We start from the raw sequence: 25,111 nt of genomic DNA, 5'->3' as shown, positions 1-25,111 counted from the left end.
AAGATTTAGGATCTATTCTGTAGACAAGTTCCTGGGAATAGGCATTCAACTCAAGGCAGAATACAGTGTGCTTTAATTCTGAGCAGACTGCATAGGATTGCTCTGAGTTTATTAGTCACCTAATCAATGAGATCTGAGAAATGCTTGACTGGACAGTGGCATAATTTTTGAGGGCTCATTGCTAAACCAGCTCCTTTATACTAACTAGGTAACTAACCCTGAAGATAGTTCAGTACTCTGTGTAAAGTAGACTACAGCAGGTCTCAAAAGGCTTAATACAGTCCCTGGGCCTTATAGTTTGATAGCCCTGATCTGTAGCCTATGAAAGAGAAAAGACATCATCTGCCTTACTGATTGCTTAGTTTTGCAACATTGCATTTTCACCCCAGATTTTTGTTTTCCAATACATCTACCAAGTTCAATCCAAGTCCTTTGGCCTAACATACTAGAAGCTTGTGAATAATTTTTTAATAATACTTTTTATTTTTTTACAAAAAGTGTTGTGTAATAAATGTAAGACACAAAATGCAATATGACTGCATTTATACAGACAGAATTAACAGATATGTAACATTCTATGCAACATGAGATACATAATGTAAAAAAATTGTACAAAATCAGATTTGCCTAGAATAAAAAAGAAAATCAAATAAATTTAATAGGTACCAACAATGGAAGAATCTGGAATTATAGTAGCATGCATATCTCTAGTCATATTTGATTTTTCTTTCAGCTTTGACTGGAGTAACGTGTGTTCCACCACGCCAATTCGTATGTCCATCTGAATAGTTTCTTGCTTCAGTTTGGTTAAAGCTTGTTTAATTTTTACTAAGGGAGCTGTTAAAAAAGAAAATGCAAAACAGTAGAGTTTCCTGTTAGCTTTCCACACAAAGAAAGGTATTGTTTTTTCTTCCTAATTTGCTCTCTTTGTTAATCGGGAGAGAGACTTAAATGAACAAAAGAATGACAATACTCTGGAGGCATGACTTTATGGATTCATAATTTCACATGGAAGCTATATTAAAATAAGGTTATCAAATTTTTGACATTTTGGATCTCAAAATGTGCATTAAAGGGTACATACATTTTTTAAACATAGTTATAGTGACAGTATTACATTTTGCACTGGGGAAGGAATATATCTTCTGTATATGCTAGTACAGATTCAATCAGTTTCTCAGAGTACCAGATGCAGCAGCCTTACAAATCCTGAGGCTACAGCTATACACAGTAAGTTTTTTCCTCAAGAATGTGATGCAAGCCCAGGTAAGGGTTTAGGCTTATGCGGATTTTAAAATGGAATTAAGCCACAACTGACAAGTCCTATATGCTTTATCTTTTTACTAGCTGTGAGCATACCTCTCCCCATATGAATGATAGAAAATGCTCAATTAATCACTCCCTGTCTTCACAAAGGCCCCAGCACAGGGTTTCAAGGCCCAACAGGACAGGAAATCTTTTGCAAACCTGCCATTCTGGTTTTGTTGCTCTGCATTAAGAGTTTTTGCTTACTAAGCTGCTCAGAAGGTGAGAGCTTTGTCTGAGGAAGGACTTGAAAGGACCTGAAAGGCAAGCTTACCTCCATCAGTCATACTGCTTCCCTTTTCTTCCATTTCCTGCTTTATCTTCTCTAATTCTTCGGTAATCTTAAGAGAAATGTAAGCAATGAATCATTTGCAAAATCTAGAACACTCTGAAACCAAAGATATCACCACTGGTTTTACAAGGAACAACCTGAATTTAAGTGCTCACAGACATAAAAAGGTGAGAGATGGGAGGGTTCATTGTTCTGTGTGTGGAGTAAGGGTGGGAGAGCACAATGTTTCTCCTGGGCTCGTTTGGGCCTGCCCTTGTATTGGAACACAGCCAAAGAGAGAAGGTTATTTGGCTCTCACAAGGCCATTTTGCTTCATCTTGAGACACAAAACGCTAATAAATATTTGTCTGAACTGTGAAAAGTAAGAGTCATTTTCCATCCTCACATTTTGTGGAATAAACCTCAAGCACCCAGTCTCAATGTGTGCCCTTAGCTAAATGAACTAACAAATTATTATCAGCCCAAGCAGATCACTTTCAAAGATACTGTTGCCAGTGATGTGTGTTTACTCAATACAGTGGTACCTCGGGTTACAAACACCTCGGGTTACAAACACTTCAGGTTACAGACTCCGCTAACCTGGATGTAGTACCTCGGGTTAAGAACTTTGCCCCAGGATGAGAACAGAAATTGCGGCGCGGCAGCAGCGGGAGGCCCCATTAGCTAAAGTGGTACCTCAGGTTAAGAACGGTTTCAGGTTAAGAACAAACCTCCAGAACGAATTAAGTTTGTAATCAGAGAAACCACTGTACTATCCCAGCTGGATTTGTTTCATATACAGCCAAGATTTTCATTTACTCATTCCATAATGGTTAAAGGCAAGAGCAGAAAAGAAAATATAAATGTTCACGAAATCATGACAGTAGTGCAACCAAACCACTATTTTGCAGTTTAACTGGAGGTCTTGAATTGGATTCTGTTACTTTAATTACCTGCTCTTACAGGAGCCCTGGTTAAATGAAGGCTTCATACCTATCATTTCTTTATTGTGCCAGGTCTGGCATGCAGCCAAGATGAATATGCATGCTTATTCACTTTTCCATCCAGTATCATCAAGAATGCAAAATGGATTAAGGGAACAAATTCCATTAACTGTGATTTGGTGCAGATGAAAACACTCATCTGTGGCCCATCTTGTCATACAAAGTTATGCACTCCTGTCATTTAATATTAGTCATCTCATAAAAATAAAGATTAAAGCTTAGTGCTTATAAAAAAGTAATTTGAAAAGGAACGGTAACTCATTCAGCCTGAAAAACTTTACAGAAGTCAGCAAAGTAAACCACTTAACTAAGGAGTTAAGTGATATTAACTCAAATGAGAGAAATGCCTGATGAACTAGACTGATTAAGTCTTTGCTCTCAGTTTGTTTACGATTTCAAAAATACAACTTCTAAAATACCGAGTCTGTGTCCCTACTCGGGAGTAAGCCTTAGAACTAATTGCATCACAAACGTACTAACACATTAGATGAAGATTGAAATGCTTGTCTTGTCATTATTTTAAGATTTTCAGATTCTGGAGAGAAAACACACACAAAGCATCTGGACTGTAAAATACCACCGAGAAAAGTTCTACCTCAGAAAGAACTCTAGCCCGCTCTGTTACTCCTCCACTTCCTTGTTGGTATTTCTCTTTGGCCTGTGAATAAAAGAAACAACCTTTTTTACCTTGAGAGGAAAATGAAGAACCCCTGAGATATGTCCTATTCAACACAAGCAACTTAAATGAAAGACTTGTATGATCTGATCTATAATTAAAAGGCCATGAGAGCAACCTAGAGAATTCTTTATGTTTACATCATTAATAGCACATGAGTAAAAGTCACAGCTTGAGCTTTAACAGTAGAAACCTAGAGTTAAGGGTGGAAGAGGCAACACTACAGCCTCTTAACATCAATCCAAGACTACAGAAAAACAAAGAGACAGTCAGCTTGTTACCTCACTCAGAAGTGCCTGTGCAGAACGATACTCCTGAACCAAATGCTCCAGCTGGTTGTTGATATACTTTTCTCGACTGCTCACTTTTTCCAGAGTTCTGCTTATTTCATTGTGAAGTTTGTCGAGGTAACCCTGTCAGAGTTTGAAACGGGTCAGTTCTCACCGAAGGCTAGCAAGGATCTAAAGAGCTTGGGCAAGCCCAGTAGGACTTCAGACTCTCTTTTCCATTGACCATCAGGTTCTGATCCTATATGCAAGCAATCTTTTGGAAGTCCTCTCACTTTCAAAACTAGCTTGCATAGTTCTTTGGACCATGCCAATGTATTACTGAAGGAACAGAGAGAGTTGGCAGGGAAAATATTTCAATTGCTCCTCCAAAACTAGATCCAAAGTTCTTAAGCAACAGCACTTCTGTTACAATTCAAGCTTGCATGTACCCCAAACTTCTACTGTATAAGAGGAGTGGCAGCTAACAGAGAAAGTCTAGCACAGGAGGAAACCAAATGCCTAGCAGCAGTTCATTTTACTAACTAGTGAATCAGAGGCACTTGAGACCGCACATACACACAAAGGGGAAGTTCTCCAATGAGAATTCCCTGTGTGGTCACAAACTCATAACCACCTCCATTATATGTGAATTACTTATACGTATCAGAGACTCACCCTGGTATCTTTTAAAGCATATTCAATTCCATCTTGGTGCTGGTGCATTTGATCTACATGGATTCGCCAGTCCTGCAAGTTAAATAAAAAGTGATATGCAAGCTTGTAATTTACTTCAGACCTGTCAAATCATGGCTTAGCAAGTGTGTGGCATACTTGTTTGCAGATTGTTGTTTGTGACGATTCTTGTTCCAGAAATAATTCTAGCCGAGTTCTCTGAACACTGACATTGATTCCAACTCCACTCCTTCTGATACAAGAAAACAGGTTGAGATTGCATTTACTATGCAATCATAACCTTCATTACAGCCTTCACTACAGAATAGTTCAAGTTAGCACTGGCAGAATTTTAATCACTTTAAAACAACATACTATTGTATGTTGTACCAGCACCAAGAGATCTCTGAAGGGAAAAGGACTGGCCAAGAGTAAGACACAGCAGGCAGCATAAGAGAAGCTCTCCCAGACATAGGAGATGGATGCATATGGACAATCGTCAGATCAAAATAACCAGATAGAACTATGTTGTGTTGGAGATATCTGAATGTACTAGCTAGAGAAGAAGTGAGAGAAGAAGAATAAAGGGGTTGCACAGCTTCTCTAAGAAGCCTCAATGTGTATTACAACACTTTAGTCTTACAACAAGTCATCACATTAAGATAGAGACAGACTGCTAGTGCCCTCCATAGCTCAGTGGAAATATGAACCTAGATTTCTTATCTCCAAGCTCAACACTCTAGTCATTGTGCCACAATAGATGAACTTGTGTGAAATACAAAAACAAGAAGCTTACACTTCTCTTAAACAGCAGATGAGGCGTATAAGTCTGTGTCAAAGCTGAATTACTCCTTGACTGTAAATAAAATTTCTCTATACTAAGGTAGAAGGCTAGGCTAAACCTAGAGATTTTTTGTATTTAGCAGCATTCAATCACGCTCACACACCCCTGTACACCAACCTGCACTCCTAAGTGGGACAGGTCAAACACAGGTTGACCACCTCATGTCCTGTTTATGAAAACAAGGTTTCTCAGGAGGAAGCGGAGACTGAGGGAAATAACTCAAGGTTAAAAGGAGTCATTTCAGGCTTAAGAGGAGGAATCTATATAGCAACAGGGAAGCTACCAGATTTTAGCAGATGTACTTCGGAGAGAATGTGGAAGAAAGAAGAGCAAGACAAGAACTGTATTTGTTGAAAGAGTGAGGTGAAATTAGAGAATATTCCCTTTAAAATCTGAAATTTTTACTCTGCTGCTGTCATAGTTTTCTATAGACTGTGAGAAGATGTAAACTGATTTCAGCACTTTTAATTTGGTTATTTTATCTCTATTTTTTCTATCTACATTAATTGCAGCAACCATGAAAACTGTAGAGGTGCATGCTAAGAAGTAAGCTTGTATTTTTATATGTTTGAGAAACAACACCAGTCGCCTGGCATCATATGGGATATGAGAGGAGTATCTAAAGACAATCCCAAGGTTTTGATGCCTTCCAGACAGGATGTGGGGGGGAAAGATGGAGGAAAACAATTTGGATAAGAAGAGCTCCATCTTCAGAAAGTTCAGTTTGGAAAAACCCATCAAGGAATCATGAGTAAATGTTAGCAATACATTTAAACGTAGCTAGATAGAAGTGAAAAGTTACATGTAGGTGGATAAATGACGGTAATTATACTCATGTATATGGATGAATACAGCCAGAGTGTTCATGTTGAACAAGGAGAGTAGAACCCTGACAGATTCCAATGAAGTCTTACAAGTGTGAACAGAAGAATTCAGTCACATGTGTGTGTGTGTGTGTGTGTGTGTGTATAATACACAAACTGCAGAGCGATCAATACTACTAAAGACAGCTGAATCCAAAAAAAATACAGATGAAAAAGAGGCCCTAAGATTTGGCAGTAATAAAATCAACAGGAATCCCTGATGGCTTACACTTTGCTTCAAGCAAAACAGATGATATAAGCAGAGAACGAGATGGAGACTGGAGGGCTACACCGGGAGAAAGCTGATATAGCAAAATGGGGGCAGTAGAGCTCACCACAAAATGCAGAAGTCAAAGAAGGTTTGATGCCAACTGTCCAACAGTGGGACTAATTTGAAGACAGCATCATTAAAAGCTGCTCTCCTCAGGAGAGGCTAAACCAACATAAATCTGAACATCCAAAGCATGGGTAGTCAACATTGTGCTCACCAGATGTGGACAACTCCCTTCATCTCTGATTAGTGGCTATGCTGGCTGAGATTAATGTGGTTTGTGGTCCACAACACCTGTAGGGCACTACATTAGCTACCCCAATCTAATGTTTAGGTAGTTGAGGGAATCCATTTAATGCCCTCCTAAAAACTATTTGTTTATACATCTGCACCACTTTCAATAGGATCATTACATCTAAAAACTGTACAAACATGTTTATGCTGGGTTTCAAGTACTTTGCTTGTAGACACTAATCTATTTTAAGTGCTCAGATGTCAAGTAGCTTTAAAATAGCACTTCACATCGAACTGTGAAATTTTGCAGAAGAAAAGGCAACTAGGATCTCTAAATCAGATTTGGAAATGACTGTTTATAGTCATTTATAATGTGTTGATTACAGTCTTGGCCTTTAAAAACACACAAGGGAAGGTCATTCCAGGAATTTGGGTTACTGCATTAGCACCAGCACTATAGATATTTATCTATCTATTGCATTTATAGCCCACCTTTTCCTCCAATGAGTTCTTTCCACCCTTATTTAACCCCCACAACAACATGAAGCAAGTTAGGCTGAGAGGCAAGGTCACCCAGTGCGCTTCAAGGCTGAGAGGGGATTTAGCACTGGTCTTCCAAGTCCTAGTCTGACACTCCAACCACTACAAAACACTGTCATTACTCACCTTATTATCAGTTCTGATTGTGACTTTCAACTGTGGTAGTACCCGTTCCACTTCAAGGTTCCACTCAGCTGCATCTACTGTGGATTCTAAAATCTCTTCTTGCTTTGATTCAATCATATCCTATCAATAAGTTTACATTATGCACATCAGCAAATGATGAAACTGCAAAATGCGGTAATACCAGAGAGAACACAAATTTCAAAACCTGCAGTGCCAGCACAAACATTGAAGATGATGCATACCAACATTTAAATAACTACTTATTCACATTATTATTATTATTATTATTATTATTATTATTATTATTATTATTATTATTATTATTCCACCCATCTGACTGGGTTGCCCTGACCACTCTGGGTGGCTCCCAACAAAATATTTCAAACACAATAAAACCTCAAACATTAAAAACCTCCCTGTACAGATGTCTCCTTTGCCACTGCTTGTAAAAGCCATCAAATAATTAACATGAGGAAACTCCTGAAATTAACTTTTGTATTACTTAAGCACAAATTATAATGCTAGTTTGATAAGTTAGCATGTGTATACTTGATTTGTAAGAAAGTAAACATAAGAGTAATACTACAATGATGTCTTTAAAGACTCTATGTGATGCATAATTCATTGTGCATTCTATTATTATAGTCAAATTAAACATTGACTGAAATTGTTAACACAGTTCAAGATGCAATTCATAACTACAGTGGTGCCCCGCTAGACGAATGCCTCGCAAGACGAAAAACCCGCAAGACGAAAGGGTTTTTCGGTTTTTGCGACGCTTCGCTAGACGATTTTCCCTATGGGCTTGCATCGCAAGACGAAAGCCCATAGGGAAATCTCGGGGACCTTTTTTTAAATGCTGGCGGTGGGGAGCAAAGCCTTCCCCCCCCTCCGGACTTCAGAAGAGGTCCAGGAAGGCCGGCGGGGGCGAAAGGCTTTGCTCCCCACCGCCAGCATTTTAAAAGCGGTCCGGGATAGCAGGGAAGCGCTTCCCGCTATCCCGGACGGCTTTTGAAGGCAGGCAGGGGGGGCAAAGACTTTTGCCCCCCGCCCGCCTTGGGAAGAGGTCCTGGACCTCTTCCGAAGGCGGGCGGGGGGCAAAAGTCTTTGCTCCCCCCTGCCTGCCTTTCCGGGAGAGCGGGAAGGCAGCGCTGTCTTTTCCGCTCTCCCGGAAAGGCAGGCAGGGGGGAGCAAAGACTTTTGCCCCCCGCCCGCCTTCGGAAGAGGGCCAGGACCTCTTCCCAAGGCGGGCGGGGGGCAAAAGTCTTTGCCCCCCCTGCCTGCCTAACCGGGGGCTTTTAAATCGCCCCGGGACTGTCCGGGGCGATTTAAAAGCCCCCGGACGGCTTTTGAAGCCTCCCCCCCCGCCCGGCTTCGGGGCATCATCCCGATGCCGGGCGGTGGGGCAGGAACGCCTCCCCCAGCCGCCCGGCTTCGGGGCATCGTCCCGATGCCGGGCGGTGGGGCAGGAACGCCTCCCCCAGCCGCCCGGCTTCGGGGCATCGTCCCGATGCCGGGCGGTGGGGCAGGAACGCCTCCCCCAGCCGCCCGGCTTCGGGGCATCGTCCCGATGCCGGGCGGTGGGGCAGGAACGCCTCCCCCAGCCGCCCGGCTTCGGGGCATCGTCCCGATGCCGGGCGGTGGGGCAGGAAAGCCTCCCCCAGCCGCCCGGCATCGGAACGATGTCCCGAAGCCGGGCGGCCGGGCGGGAAAGCCTCCCCCCCCCCGCCCGGCTTCGGGGCATCGTCCCGATGCCGGGCGGTGGGGCAGGAACGCCTCCCCCAGCCGCCCGGCTTCGGGGCATCGTCCCGATGCCGGGCGGTGGGGCAGGAACGCCTCCCCCAGCCGCCCGGCTTCGGGGCATCGTCCCGATGCCGGGCGGTGGGGCAGGAAAGCCTCCCCCAGCCGCCCGGCATCGGAACGATGTCCCGAAGCCGGGCGGCCGGGCGGGAAAGCCTCCCCCCCCCGCCCGGCTTCGGGGCATCGTCCCGATGCCGGGCGGTGGGGCAGGAACGCCTCCCCCAGCCGCCCGGCTTCGGGGCATCGTCCCGATGCCGGGCGGTGGGGCAGGAAAGCCTCCCCCAGCCGCCCGGCATCGGAACGATGTCCCGAAGCCGGGCGGCCGGGCGGGAAAGCCTCCCCCCCCCGCCCGGCTTCGGGGCATCGTCCCGATGCCGGGCGGTGGGGCAGGAACGCCTCCCCCAGCCGCCCGGCTTCGGGGCATCGTCCCGATGCCGGGCGGTGGGGCAGGAACGCCTCCCCCAGCCGCCCGGCTTCGGGGCATCGTCCCGATGCCGGGCGGTGGGGCAGGAAAGCCTCCCCCAGCCGCCCGGCATCGGAACGATGTCCCGAAGCCGGGCGGCCGGGCGGGAAAGCCTCCCCCCCCCCGCCCGGCTTCGGGGCATCGTCCCGATGCCGGGCGGTGGGGCAGGAAAGCCTCCCCCAGCCGCCCGGCATCAGAACGATGTCCCGAAGCCGGGCGGCCGGGCGGGAAAGCCTCCCCCCCCCGCCCGGCTTCGGGGCATCGTCCCGATGCCGGGCGGTGGGGCAGGAACGCCTCCCCCAGCCGCCCGGCTTCGGGGCATCGTCCCGATGCCGGGCGGTGGGGCAGGAAAGCCTCCCCCAGCCGCCCGGCATCGGAACGATGTCCCGAAGCCGGGCGGCCGGGCGGGAAAGCCTCCCCCCCCCGCCCGGCTTCGGGGCATCGTCCCGATGCCGGGCGGTGGGGCAGGAACGCCTCCCCCAGCCGCCCGGCTTCGGGGCATCGTCCCGATGCCGGGCGGTGGGGCAGGAACGCCTCCCCCAGCCGCCCGGCTTCGGGGCATCGTCCCGATGCCGGGCGGTGGGGCAGGAAAGCCTCCCCCAGCCGCCCGGCATCGGAACGATGTCCCGAAGCCGGGCGGCCGGGCGGGAAAGCCTCCCCCCCCCCGCCCGGCTTCGGGGCATCGTCCCGATGCCGGGCGGTGGGGCAGGAAAGCCTCCCCCAGCCGCCCGGCATCAGAACGATGTCCCGAAGCCGGGCGGCCGGGCGGGAAAGCCTCCCCCCCCCGCCCGGCTTCGGGGCATCGTCCCGATGCCGGGCGGTGGGGCAGGAACGCCTCCCCCAGCCGCCCGGCTTCGGGGCATCGTCCCGATGCCGGGCGGTGGGGCAGGAAAGCCTCCCCCAGCCGCCCGGCATCGGAACGATGTCCCGAAGCCGGGCGGCCGGGCGGGAAAGCCTCCCCCCCCCGCCCGGCTTCGGGGCATCGTCCCGATGCCGGGCGGTGGGGCAGGAAAGCCTCCCCCAGCCGCCCGGCATCGGAACGATGTCCCGAAGCCGGGCGGCCGGGCGGGAAAGCCTTTGTCCCCCCTGCCTGCCTTCCCAGGGGCTTTTAAATCGCCCTGGACAGCGGAGAAGTCCTCCGCTGTCCCGGGCGATTTTAAAATGCCGCCTGCCAGAAGAGGTCGGGGGAAGGCTTTTTCCATAGGAACGCATTAATTGATTTTCAATGCATTCCTATGGAAAACCGTGCATCGCAAGACGAAAAACTCGCAAGACGAAGAGACTTGCGGAACGAATTAATTTCGTCTTGCGAGGCACCACTGTACTACTGAGAAGTTGTAGAATTTATGGTACATAGAATTAATGGTATATTGTAGAATTTATGGTATATGGTAGATGGACTAAGCTGTCATGTGTGCTTCCAATGATGCATTAAGTAAAACTCAAATTGCACGCTGAGGCTTTCCACATGTACTAACTCTTGTGCTACACACACACACACACACACACACACACACACCACACACACACACACACAGGCAAATGGCTTGAAGAGTGTGGACATCCTTCAAAGGATTGTGAAAAGCTGTACACAGCGATGCAGCAGCAATGGGCACCATGAATGAGCAGAAGTGTCTTTCACTTGCACAACAGCACAATGTGAATTGAAGAGCAAGAACACTTACCGATTTGTAAGTTTGTGCCTTCAAAACGTTCAGATCAATGTAGTTTTCTTCATTATCTGTCTCTTCTTCCTTAAGAACATAAAAAATATTGTTCAGCAAGAAATGCAGGATTGTGTTTTAAAAACTGTTTCTGAACTGCATCACAACCGTTGCCAAAGGAAAAATGAAAAATGGTATTATGTACTGACCCTGGGATAGCTCAATCAGTACAGCATGAGACTTAATCACAGGGTTGTGGGGTCAAGTCCCACGCTGGGCAAAAAGATTCTTGCATTGCAGTGCACTAGATGACACTTGTGGTCTCTTCCAACTCAACAATTCTGTGATTCTACTACCCATGGAGCTTTTTAGGAGAACCACTCTTTTGGCACTAGCTACCACAACTGCATTGCCCCCCTTGCGTTAAAACATCGCTAGTGGTTGGCTCACACAATAAATTTTGCTCCATGTATGAGCAATTCTGGACACCCACAGTACATGTATTTACATGAACAAGGCAACATGGCAAGGAAACTGAGCAATCATGGAGGCAGCAGGCAGAAATTCCTATGATTATGACAGCTGGAAAATTGCTGCCACATTAACATGAACTGTTGCAAGCTGTATCAGTCCTTTTCATTCTATATACTAGCTTTTGGTTCATGCAAGCATGTTCCACAGAATGGTGTGGACTGCTAATATACAGTACAAAACATATAGCGCATTGAACCCTTTGATTTGCAGCAATTTAAACTAGAATTTTCACAATTGTTTAGGCAACAATTCTAGCCTACTCTGCTAGTTTCTAAAGGTTTCCACCCCCCTCTGGGCCAACATGAAAAAAGGGGATCATCCAGAATGAACACTACTACCACACTCTGCCGTCATATGTAGACAAGCCTAACTGGCTTTCTAAGTGACAAATCTACTGAGCATATGTTATATCAATAAAATATTCAGACTAGACTGCTACTTTCTCAGACTGACTATTTACACTTCTTAATTCAAGACAGTACTACAGAGCTAACCATACTCATAAGCCTTTCATGTGGAACACAAAATTATTTCTTTACCTCATTTCCACTTCGTAAGAAAAGTGTCTTCACATTTAACAATAAAATTAATGTCAACAAAAAATTACCTATACCTACCGCAAATACTTCTTCCACTTTATTAAGGGTCAGTTCAGCATCATCTTCTGTTATTGCTTCTTCTTCTAGCTCCTCTGTTGGATATGTTGCTCTAAAACAATGAATGCAAGCCTCTGAGAATGTTACGACAGATATAGACAGACAGACAGCTAATGTAAAAATGCAGCTGTTTTGAAAGCAATGCTAGGCAGTGATATGGGATAGAAAAATCTGCTGCTATATTTTTCTGTGGAAAGTTTCTAAAAATGCATTGTTTCATAAAATGAATTTGAAAAATATGATATCCATCAAATAGGACAATTTAAAAGTTGTAATTAAGTTTTTCATTCAAGTAATTCAAGTTTATGCCTAGGAAGCATCTATGCAAATACAATAAACATAAATGTATGGCTCTTTTGAGTGTACTAAAATTAGTATGTTAATAGCTCCAGTGCTTTAATTTCTTTTACTTAGAAATCTAAATAATATAAGAAAAGTGTATGCTATTGAATGGTCATGCCTTAAATTTTTTACAAGCATGGGGGGGGGGGATGACCAAGCAAAGCATTGAGTTGGTTTGAATATAATGTTTAAACTAAATTGGTTTCTTCTCTTAATCAAATACTTCAGTTCAAATACATGGGGCTATTGGAAAGCTCCAAGATATTTATGCAGCATGTAAAATTAAAGTAATATGCTATAGTTTTGTATTAATTATAAGTCAAACACGCCAGCCGAGCAACGCTAACTCCCAATCCGCATTGCCAGAGGAGTGTGTGTAGGTTTGCCCTTAGCTATCTCTGCTGGGCTCATGTGTGTGTGTGTGCACATGCTCCCCCAGTGCACAGGGTTCCCTGCATTCATTAAAAGCACGGGCTGCTGACAGGCTACTACTGGTGTAAGGGCCTGAAACAGGCTGTGAGGGGGTAGAGCGGGGGCAGCCATGGATCTGCTGGATCCTAAGCTACTCCAGTCCTGTCTGCTGCATCAGCCTGGACCCGGTGAAGCAAAATCTGGGTATAATACTCCCCGCTTTGCACTCTGGCTGGTGGGAGCAATAGGGCTTTGGACGCAGCTGTGGGTCTGCCACTCCTCACAGCCCACTGTTCTCTGGTTAGGAGTTAGGATTGCTCCCTAAATCATATTCTGATTTAGAGCATTGGGAGGCCCATTATTATTTTTTTAAACATGCCTGCCTACGGCTGGCCTGCTTTGGGCCATGGTGTTGAACCAGGACCTTTCAAAGGCTGAGTCCTCCAACCACTGCAGTTCTGAGGAAGAGACTGATTTATTCCCATGTACGTCTGTTGACACCAGAGCCTTCCTTAGCCCTGAGAAGAGACCTTTGCCACCAGATCTGGATGGCAAGACTGTAGATTCCCATGGGATCAAGAGAGTCTTGGGAGATCACCACAGCTGGAAATTTTGTTACCCCAAAGGAACAATCGGCTGCAGCAAAAGGCACCAATCTTTTAACTAGCCAGTAGGCAGCACTTGTGGGGGTGGAGCCTCCAGTCAATGACTACCTAACCCTGCTGTAAAACCCAGCCAGTTGCTTCAGGATGTCAGTGAAACAGCTTGGAGGTTTTGGTTTCACCAAAACCATGATCTTGAACCCAATATCCAATATCCATGATCTTGAACCCACACTTTGGAATAACTCCAAGGTGGCTTTGGAACAGGAGACTACTGAGCTTACCTTGCTTAGGCCATCACCTTAGTGGTGGGTTTCCCTTTTAGAATGACAGTGATTAACTTTTTGTGCTTCTGAAAGCTCACAGGGAAAAGGGAAACAAAAGCAGCTAATTTGAAATCCGCATATAAATATTTCTATGCAATGCTCAACATTGCTCTTTTGCTATGAGTCATTGCTATTTTAAGACCTGTTGTGGGGGGAAAAATCCAGCCCATGCCAAGTTATTTTTCATCAAATTCAAGTAAAGGTAAGGGTACCCATGACCATTAGGTCCAATCGCGGACGACTCTGGGGTTGCGGCACTCATCTCGCTCTATAGGCCGAGGGAGCCGGCGTTTGTCCACAGACAGCTTCCGGGTCATGTGGCCAGCATGACTAAGCCACTTCTGGCAAACCAGAGCAGCACACAGAAAAGTTGTTTACATTCCCACCTATTTATCTACTTGCACTTGACGCGCTTTCGAACTGCTAGGTGGGCAGGAGCTAGGACCGAACAACGGGAGCTCACCCCGTCGTGGGGATTCGAACCGCCAACCTTCTGATCGACAAGCCCTAGGCTCTGTGGTTTAAACCACAGCACCACCCACGTCCCTAAATTCAAGGATAATCCATGCAGCTGCTGGGTGACCTTGGGCCAGGTACACTTCTTTGAAGTCTCTCAGCCCCACTCACCTCACAGAGTGTTTGTTGTGGGGGAGGAAGGGAAAGGAGAATGTTAGCCGCTTTGAGACTCCTTAAAGGGAGTGAAAGGCGGGATATCAAATCCAAACTCTTCTTCTTCTTCATTAAAAACAACATTTGTGGGATATGTTCGCCAAAACCATCAACCAATCTACACGGTGGATCATGGGAATATCTGCTTCTCGGTTTTGGGGTTTATTTAAGTTTGCAGTACTTGCAGTTGCCAATAAAATCTTGAAAATTTAAACCAATTTGTTCATGTTTCATATATTTGATTTCTTCTGCATGCATCTTTAAATGATACTTTGTTTTCTTTCTCTTTTTTAATGTGTACACCACTTTCACCATCTCTGCATGGCCTGGTATACATTGCCTGGTTTGTATTGCTGCAGCTTGCCTTTAACTATTATAGTATTGTAGCTATTTTGTATTTTAATGGCACTTGTACTGCAATCTTTTTGTAAATGGTTTTTTATACTGTAGGTTAAATGCTTTGTACATTATTTTTACTACCCTGGTATGAAAGAGGCAAAGAAACATATTAAATAAGATCTGGTGTGTGTGTGTATCTGTAACTGAATGAGGCTAACAAATGTTATCATTTCCCCAGAGAAGGGAGGGAGAAGACATTGAGAAACAGTGTGACCTGCCCAGTAAGCTTGGCACTGAGTAGAGATTTGAAATCAGAACCTACAACTCATGTTCTTAAGCACTGCCTTACACCAGCACTTGTGATGCTAGGAGCACTAGTTGTTTGTTTGCAGAGCTGTGGCTACAGTGCGTGTGGGTCTTGGGCATGGACATGCCAGATTCAAGTCTCCGCTCAATATTTCCACATGAAGGTATTGAAGCAAGCAATATCCCAGCCTATCCTAATCTATCCCACAGGGTTATTGAGACAATAAAATGAGACAAGCCAATATGCTCCACTTAAAGTTCCTTGAAGGAAGGGTGGGCTAAAAATTTGAGAGATAAGACAGTTGTGGAAATAGGTGCTCTTGCTAGGGAGAGCACTACAGTTTACCAGCATCAAAAATACTATGATTCACATGGTAGGAAAACAAAACATATATGTAATAGAGCCTCCATCATGAGAAGGACATCTGGGTCTCACACAACAACTGAGTAAAAAGTGCAGACTGACTGTGAAAACATACAAGAACAAAAACTAAATTGGTGTGGAAACTTAGGCATGTATCTCAAAAGACAGCATTAGAAGATGATAGTTGCATTGCTCTGGCTCTCTCATTTTATACAATTAATGCCTGAATTCCCGGAAAAGAAGAAATGTAAGAGATTATCTTGTTAGGATACCTTTTCCATGCAAAGGATGTGTATTTTAAGGCTTCTTCAGCTAAACAATCAAGAACATAGCATGCCTGCTCTCCATAACCTGCCTTTAACTTTGAAGGAGGAAAATCCACAGATCTGCCCTAAAACAAAGATAGATATCATTACCAGAAATGCAAAATCATTACATCTACTAACTACATTTCTTCATTCACAAAGGAGTTGTTTGAGTGTGTGTGTGGACACAGCACCAAGAAGCAAAAGTTTATGTGAGTGAGTCATCACATATGGAGCCAGTTCATACATTCAGCTGGAAATATCAGGTGATGAGAAATCAATTGTTGTACATATATGTGTGAACCAGACCTCTGATTGCTGCAATCATGATCCATACTGGCTTACATCTGAGTTTTCTATTTGGATGTACTGTCTAAATGTGAGCATGACAGCCAAAACATATAATAGTTTCTCATTGGCTTTTAAGAGACCTTTCCTGGCAATAATCCATAGCTACACTACTTGGGTTGGTGATTATTCAGTTTCATTTTTGATTCCTGGAATTACTAAAATAGCAATTTATTCAGAAACTAGGTGAACATTTTTCTCCCAGTACTGGTCAATTTACATACCACACCAAACGGTAGTTAAATCAACTTAACTATGACTGGTAGGATGTCCAAGCTGAGAAATTATGGTTCTGAATTGGTTGGCAAACCAAAATTAGAAATAATAGTTTGTAGTGGGTTTCCCAACTATGGGTAGTGCTAACTATGATTTGGTGTGATGTCCGAATTGACAAGTCATAGTTACGGCCATCACTGTGCCTCCAGAAGCTTGCTGCACCATGAAAGAAAATTAAAACATAGTTCTAAAGTATGTTTGTCTGCTGTACATTTGGAATTGCAACGCATGATCTCAGTTTCAAGCTATGGTTAATTTCCAACCACATTTTGATATATTGTTTACATGTAGCCAGAGGATCACTTAACACATGAAAAAGTGTCTGCTCGGGCTTTGTTTCGAAGAACTGAAAACAGCATGAGAATAAAAAATTATATTCAGAACCAACTCCCCCACCCACTTATTAGAAGCAACACTGAAATGAACTGGTGTTAATCACTCCCATACAAAGCAACTGCTGTTGCATCCACCCACCTGCTCCAGCAGAGAGACAGAATCACTCTTGTTCAGGAGGAGGCGGATGACAAGGCCCTGTCACTTTTTCCACCCTGCAACTCTATGATATGACAAATTGCACCTGCTGAGGTTCCCTCTTCTACACAACTATTCAAGGAACAGGAACTAGTCCTATCTTCCAACTAGTTGTCCTAACAGTAATAGTGTGGTTTGGGTCTATTTTCTAAGAAAACTTCTCATTTAGTCAAACTCTGTATCAGAACAAGCACACACATTAGTGCAAAAGCTTTCAAGAAACAAAGTAAGAGAAGAGAAGCTCAATTCTTAGTCACCTTCCCTTTAAAAATATAAATTCAACTGCAGTATACAAGCATCTCTGCCGTGTTTTCATTTCCATTTGATCCTTAAAAAGAATTCCATTTTTCTCTCCTCTCTTTAATTCCAAAATCTTCAGTAATCCAAAATGCAGCCGACCCAATAGAAACTCAGCATGATTACTTCCAAGTAAGTGAAAAGATGGGAAATGGAGTGTCAACCACAGAGCACATACAGTATGACACTTGGGTTGTACTGATGAACTTGGGTGTTTGACAATCATGATTTAAAATCAGCCCAACCACACATGATAAGAGTGACAAAACATATCCCTGGTCCTAGACCATGGTCTGCAAAACCATTGTAGCTGTTTAAAAATCAATATAGTTCTACTTAAGGATCAGTTAGAAAGAACTAGCATATAAGTCACCTACAAAGTGATTATGACAGACCAAAAAATTTCAGATACACACAAAATATGATCCACTTACAAATGACCGCAGTTCTGATAGTATGCTAGATATTGTTGCATTTGGGTCATCGTATTCCTGCGGCTGCTCAAAAGGATGCCCTGCTTTATTAATTAGCCAGGCAGCAAGGGTGCAGAACATGTAGAATTGTTCACCTGGGTTAATGGGCAGTGCAAAGTAGTGCCTGTTTTAAAAGGGAAAAAAACAAAAAACAAAGATTAGCCTCCCTATCTTGAAAAATCTTGTCCTTCTAGCTAACAGAACTTATCTGTATTACTATAACCCTCTATGCCCCCAAATTGCTTTTCTCAAGGATGACATTAGGGCTGGTATTTCACTGACAAGCAATTTCCCCGAAAGATGTGCTATTTTCTTTGCAGTACATTCAAAATGTTATGCCATAACGAGCCATGACTTCCATTGTGTATGTACACCCTGCAGATAATTAATTTGAGTCAAAAGCTGTAAATGCAATTCTCAAGAGTATTAAAGCTGCACTTGAGAGTTCAAAAGGGATTTGATTATCAGGTAGTTTATAGAACTTTTTGCAGCTTGACCTTCTATGGAAGTACACAGCAGTTCAGACAAACGCACAATACTTCATATCATCAATAAAACAGAAATTTACTTTAGAAATATTGTTACAAATAAGAAATGTTCAAATTGGGGCGTGAGGGGCACATTTGTTGGCATCGGTCTGTCTTGAGAGACAGAGAATGTGCCCCTGGTGGTAAAGGCAAGCCACTGTGTTAGAAGCACCAAAGTGACCTTCCTGGACAGTACTGTGTATGGAGGTCCTGGGCTGCCCCAATGACAAGACTTCCCTCTCAGCCTTGCCGATGTGGTCCAAAAGAAAGTAGAGTTATACATCTGGCACCAGGTTGATGGCAGGAGTTGCCAGAAGGAGGCGTACAAGGTGCCATTCAACCATCTTAGGGACTCCACTCAGATCTGTGTAGGGTCTATTCCTCAGCCTTTTCTTCTCCCGAAGATATCCCACAAGGCAGCAGAGGTTTAGGATGAGAATTTTCCTTCTTCTAGATGGGCTACACTCCCAGGCTGATGAGACCCATCTGTCCAACATTTCCCTCTGAAGCACATGCAGAGACTGCCTTCTTGACCACTGGACCCTCTATTGATCTTGTCCACTCGATCCACCAGAGGCCTGTGTTTGCATGCAGAGAAAGGTCCTAACTCACTGAGGGTTTGAGACCCTTCGGGTCCCCCCACCTGGTTTAGTTGGCCAGTCAAAAGCATTCTCAGGGTGTGGCCACTGACGCATGTTGACAGATTCTATGAGCCACAAGTGAGAGCTGAGTGCAGGGTGGGGACCAAAGGTGGACAAGCTATTCCCAAAGCAGCATTTTCTACCCTTCCCCTAACACCCCATACAGGTATCATTTCCTAAACTACAGTGTCCACAATTTACAAAGCAAAAAGAGATTAAATTTGGCCAACAAACCGTCCTATCTTAAAATGAAGTTCTATCTGCTAAGTTCAAACAGCAGCTTTGGAAGTATTTTGAAAAACCTGTTATTTTAGCTCACTTATGGATGCCAAGGTGATGGACAGTTGATTAATTTAGTACTAGTGACTACTTAAGGTAATCATTTAATGTTAACAGAGTATTTATATTTGTTTTAAAAATCTACTGTTACCAAGTCTAGGCCTTCAACATGGAGGATCCTAGAAACTTAAGCAGAATGAAAAAAAGAACAACATATTAAAAGTCTTTAACAAAAATGAGGAAACAAAAGATATCACACACAGGGAACATTAATATTAACAGAAAGCCCTGCTAATGGAATGTTTGGAGACAGCATACCAGAGGCTACGGATCTATAGATCCAAAGCTCTCAGGTCCCCTGAGGTCCAATAATCAAACTCCTTAGCTGTGCCACCTTGGAACTAGCACAGCAAACAATTAAACCACCAAGTGACCTTCCACCATCTGCCCTGGCCTGCATGGTTTTGAATAAGACAGTGCAGCTACTGCTTTTATTAAATAAAATGTAGTCAATACAGTGGTACCTCGGGTTAAGAACTTAATTCATTTTGGAGGTCCATTCTTAAGCTGAAACTGTTCTTAACCTGAGGTGCCACTCTAGCTAATGGGGCTTCCCACTGCTGCTGCGCAGCCGGCGCGAGATTTCTGTTCTCATCCTGAAGCAAATTTCTTAACCCGAGGTACTATTTCTGGGTTAGCAGAGTCTGTAACCTGAAGCATCTGTAAACCAAGGTACCACTGTATCATATAATATAGTGGTACCTCAGTTCTCAAACGTCATCTGTTCAGGAAGCCTGTTTTGGCTTCTGAAACGTTTGAAAACCAAGGCATGGCTTCCCATCAATTGCAAGAGCTTCTTGCACTCAGCGGAAGCCGCATCGTACGTTTGGGTTCCGAAAAACGTTCAAAAAGAGAAGCATTTGCTTCCGGGTTTCGGCATTTGAGACCCGAAACATATGACAACGGAGGTGTTTAGGAACCGAGGTCCCACTGTATAAGCAAGTGACACCTTTCAACATGCCAGTGTTTTTCTTTTGGGGCAAGTATAAAGAGTTCTATCAACTATAATAACAATATGTACTTCTGCAGTGACATTCTTCCCAAGAAACAGAAACAATGACTTGTCTCTTTAGGCAATACTTTAAACTCCAAACTCCCAAATCTTGCCAGTATCTTGAGAACAGGATACTGTATAGCAATCAGTAGTATTAGGGGGCTGTATTACTTGAATCTGATTTATTCACATGCAACAATATTGATTCAATTCTCATATTCTGAGTGTCTTAAATCTGCAATAAAAATAAAATATAATTATAATTTATTTCAAAGAATATCCAATTCGGAAAAAGAAAGTGTTTAATAACTTTACCATTTCATTAAAAGCATTTCCAAATTAATGCAAGTTTTCTATTTAAACTGAAGTAATGAAACTGTGCGACATATCTCAGAACTGTTAATTGGTAGATCTGCCATTTTTGCCCGCAACAAACCAAGTCTGCAAATCAGCTACACCAATATGCTAGTGAATAATATTCTTTTGAAAATCTGCTAATTTTTGGCACAATCCAAACCCTGGTTTCTGCCTGGTGGGGCTTAATGGAGCAGCAGGGCCACCCATCCCTGCTGTGCAAGCTGGCTGGGGCAGAAAGGTAGGGGAGGGCAGGCACATATCTGTGCCAGCCTGGAGTTGGTGCAGCAATTAATCCCAGATGGGGGCTGATGCCATTACACAGACAGCAGTGAGGCTGCCTTGAGATCCAAGAAATCTGGCTCAGCCCCATGCCACCCCAACACCCTATGGGGGGGGACTTTCCAGTCACCCACCCAGTAGACAGGCAGAAAGAGGAGCTCTGAGCCAGCTGAGTGACACTGGCATGACTCTGCAGGCAGATGCTTGCAGGGCTGAGCAGAGGAACACCTCTCCACAATTCAACCCCCTCCTATTCTGGGGGCCTGGACTGGCCTCTTGCATGTATGTGTGCATGATGTGGTGCAACATCAATGCTGATGCGAAATCATATTTTCTTCTGTGAGCCAGAATATTTTTTTTATTTCACAGAAGACAATAGTTGATTTGATCTGGGTGTTATAACCTGGACTGAAGGGAGTGCATAAAGTGCAGTTTACTAGTTCAGACACCACAGGAAACTATTATAGTCTTAAGAATCAAAGACAGCTTTGACAGAAGTGGACATGGGAGGGGAGGTGGGAAGGGGCAAAAGGAGGACTACACAGCTCATTTCAAAACAAACAACTATGGTTTGTTTAGCAAGTGAAGGATAATGATGTCTGGAACAAGCCAGCATCTTATTTTGCATTTTCATCAACTATGCTTTGAAAAGCCAACATGTAAAATGTGGTTGGAAGAATATAGCTCAGCAAGGTGAGAACAAAGGTTTTACCTTGCACAACACAGAAAACATTTTAATTATAGCTGAGTAGTCCTAGAAGTTGTAACTTTGATATGGATTACACTGATGAACAAAAAAGGACTAAAATGTGCGCAACAATAATCAACTGATGCAACGAGGTGCTTTGAAGAGCTGTTCAAGATAAAGCATCGTCTTCTTCTTAACCTAAAACCTCATTGAGATAACAATTAGTTTCCGACAGTGCAATTCCTTGTGTGTCTACACAGAAGTTCTAAGTTCAATGGGATACTCCTAGGTAAGTATGTATAAGTCAAGTGTACTACATATACCCTCAGGTATAAAGCCTAGGAACATTTAAAAAGAAATCATGAACACAGAAACTGCAAAAATTCTACTCTTCACAGCATTTGAGCAACATACACAAGTTCTCTGAACACAGCTTTCATCCAAACTGCAAAAGGATTGACACTAACAGTCAAGCTGGCAAAAAGCCTAATTGGCCACGCTTAAATTAAATTATTCCATGTTTACAGCCACTCTGCTAGAATTACAAGAACAATATGAACAAATCAGGCTGATTAATGAATGAATACTATTTTGTATTTTCTTTTATCTGTAGATGAAAAGAGTGCCACAATTTGAGGATGAAAATAAAACCCCTAAAACATGGCTTTGGTACTTCAAACAGACTCTAGTCAGAGCTAGAGCTTAAATTCCTGCAAAACTTTCACCAGTCACAGCACAAACAATTCTGAACAACAATTACCCTTAAGGAGTGATCAGTAAGCCACAGTCTGATAAAGTTCACCTTTTATAACTTAAGACAATTAACTTAAGATCCATTAACAGTGTCTCCCACTAGGACCTACTATCTTTGGTGCACTTTGGAGCACTAGAATTTACGGTGTATTACAGAGCAGAACAAAGAACAGGTCCAACGTGGTCTAAGGATCAGTCTTAGGGCTACAGATGAGGAAAGCGGAACAAAACAAATGGAAGCAGGGTACACCAAAGGTACAGTATAAGACTGCAATGAACAAGCAAGTTCTCTCCTCATAAATATGACCAATTCTGCTGACTCTCACAGAGAGAGAATCTGTGCCTGATGCACATCCAATGTACAACCTCAACACCACTCCCAAACACTAGGCAAATTTAGGTCACTGACATTACAGGATTGAGCACTGTAAATGGAACACCTCAATGTCTAAAAACTACTTATTCACCTAATAAAAAAATGACATTGTTTATTTCTCAGTCTCAGAGGAAAGATTTTTCCTCACCAAGCAAAATCTCAAAAGTTCTTCTAGAAAAGTCCCATCTTAATACTGGTTGGATCACAACCCCCTGCTGCACTAGATGGCACACTTTTATGAACAGATTCCTCCAAAGAAAAAGTTCTTCGCCTTCTAAAATTTAGAAGGGCACTAATGTCTCAAAACGCATACGTATAGGGGGTATATAAATTCAATAAATAATAATAACAATAAGACATCCAACATGTTAAAAACAAAAATCACCAACTCTTGCAGCATAACCACACGCATGTTCCATCAGAAGGAAGTTCCACCAAGTTTAACAACATTTTAAGAAAACGTGCAGCCGTCACAGTCCTAACTCATCCAAAATGTAAGTTTTTAATCACTTAGCTTCTCAGGGGCTGCAGAAGAAAACGCGTGCCCTGGAAAACGGACGAAGCATGCAGACATGCAGCACAAAGCCTATGCACGTTTTATCTGGCAGCGATTTCTCCTCTGCTCCGGCGGAGTTGCTCACCCCGAAGTGAGCGCGGGCACAGAGACGAAGCACCCGGCGGCCCCGCTCTCCAAACAACATTACTCGTCCTGCACAAACTTCAGCGTGCGCCGCGGTCACCAACCGACTCACCTGCAGGGGGGAATCGCAAACCACCAGAGTTCCCAGGAGACAAACTCAACTGCCAGCCACCAAGAGGAGACCAACCAGGGACAGGGCTGACCCAGCAGGGCGCGCGCACGTGGGAACCATCCCTTGCCGCGGACACGTGTACGTCTCGCGGGCAGGGCCGAGCCTTTCGCTCTTCGGCCGGGAGCTTCCTCACCACCCCTTCCGCGCCGCCGCCCGGGCTGCTGGACGGGAGTTAGGCCCGCTGTTACCTGGAGGGCGGCCTCATGTTGTGGCTCCGCAGCGCCGCCTCCTCCTCGTAGTTGAGCAGCTTCAGCTTCTCCAGAAGGTCCTCCATCATGACGAACATGTGGTAAACCGCGCCGGGGCCCCGCTCCACGGCCCCCGCCGCCGCCGCGGCGTCGCCTTCCTCAGCGGCCGCCATGACCATCCCTCAGCCAGCCCGGAGTTGCCCAGCACAACAACACGCAAGCGGCGAGGCCGGCGGCGGCGTAGCCGGGGAAACAAACCCCGCCCATCCGAACACTCGCCCGCCAATCGCTTCTCCCCTGGTGATTCGGACCCAATCGTTTCGTCGCCGCCTCATTGCGCGTGCGTAGAGCGGCACGGCGCTCCCCTCCCTCAGTCGCCTCGCGCGTACGTCTCCCTCCGCTTCGCCTCCTTACCTCCCTTTCACGTCTCGGCTGAGGTTCCATCTTTGCCAGGAATCGCGAAAGGGGCGTGTCCCCGGAGGCGGAGTCACGTGCGTTGAGTCCGCTTCGCGGACTCCCTGCAGAAGGAGAGGGAGGCTGCGATGTCCGCGGCCAAAGGCGGAGGCAGGCAGGGGCTCCGTGGCATTAAAGGGGCCGAAGGCAGGAGCCGTTTCTTTTGAGTCACGGCTGAAGGGAACTGGTTAAGCCCTTTGCGCGTTTATAACGGCTGGAGACGTGTATACGCATCGCCTTAAAAAGAGTGAACGCATCAAGCACACGCGAACCCCGCAAAAAATTTAAAAAAGGGGTGCACAGATTTGATGTGCGGGGTAGAAATAAAATTATTATTATTGCTTATTATTTGCACGAGCTGCATTTTATTCCCATATGCAGATTTAGAAGTCATGACTGTAATTTAAATAGATGTATTTTATTTCATGGTAATAGGTCTGCTGTCCAGGCAGGCACTGTTAGTGTGCAGCTTTCAAAGGCCCCTGCTCTCCTCCCTTCTTATTATGCTTCTCTTTCCGCATTTCCTCTCTGCCTATGGAATGTTGCAACTGAAATGCCCTGTAGTTTTGAAGGGAGACTGACAGTTGAAATAAAAAGTTCAAGGTAGCTATTTTCTTATAATGCCTTTATGGGCACACTTAAACCATAGGAATATAATTTTACATGTTTTAGACTGCACTTAGACTGCACAGTGAGCTAGCCTGTAAGTTCCATCGAACAAAGTGGGACTCCTTTCTGAGTAAACTTGCATAAGATTGCACTATTAAAAATAGTCCCGATTTGTGGACAAAAATGGAGATACATACATCAAAATCAAGGCTTAAACCCATGCTTTTTAGTGAATCTCAACAGTCAGTAGGCTAATACAATTCAATTGGCATTGGACTGAATACTACTCCAACACTACCAGCTTTGTTGTAAAA

General features: G+C 44.5%; 1 protein-coding gene across 1 annotated transcript; it reads right to left on the bottom strand.

Annotated features, from left to right (window-relative positions):
* Positions 1–460: 460 nt before the first annotated feature.
* IFT57 (intraflagellar transport 57) lies at positions 461–23,995 on the bottom strand. Its single transcript, XM_081908522.1, has 11 exons — positions 23,736–23,995; positions 17,743–17,905; positions 15,824–15,942; positions 12,154–12,244; positions 11,024–11,092; positions 7,076–7,195; positions 4,201–4,272; positions 3,538–3,669; positions 3,176–3,238; positions 1,580–1,646; positions 461–837 (listed from the first exon to the last, which is right to left on the bottom strand). The coding sequence occupies exons 1-11, from the start codon at positions 23,912–23,914 to the stop codon at positions 656–658; spliced, it is 1,257 nt and encodes a 418-aa protein (XP_081764648.1). The 5' UTR covers positions 23,915–23,995; the 3' UTR covers positions 461–655.
* Between the last annotated feature and the right edge of the window lie 1,116 nt (positions 23,996–25,111).

The sequence above is a fragment of the Podarcis melisellensis genome (assembly GCF_964234715.1).
Source record: "Podarcis melisellensis genome assembly, chromosome: 4".
NCBI classification, from domain to species: domain Eukaryota; kingdom Metazoa; phylum Chordata; class Lepidosauria; order Squamata; family Lacertidae; genus Podarcis; species Podarcis melisellensis.
The sequence above is the reverse complement of the archived record's forward strand: the minus strand, read 5'-3'. Positions and strand labels throughout refer to the sequence as shown.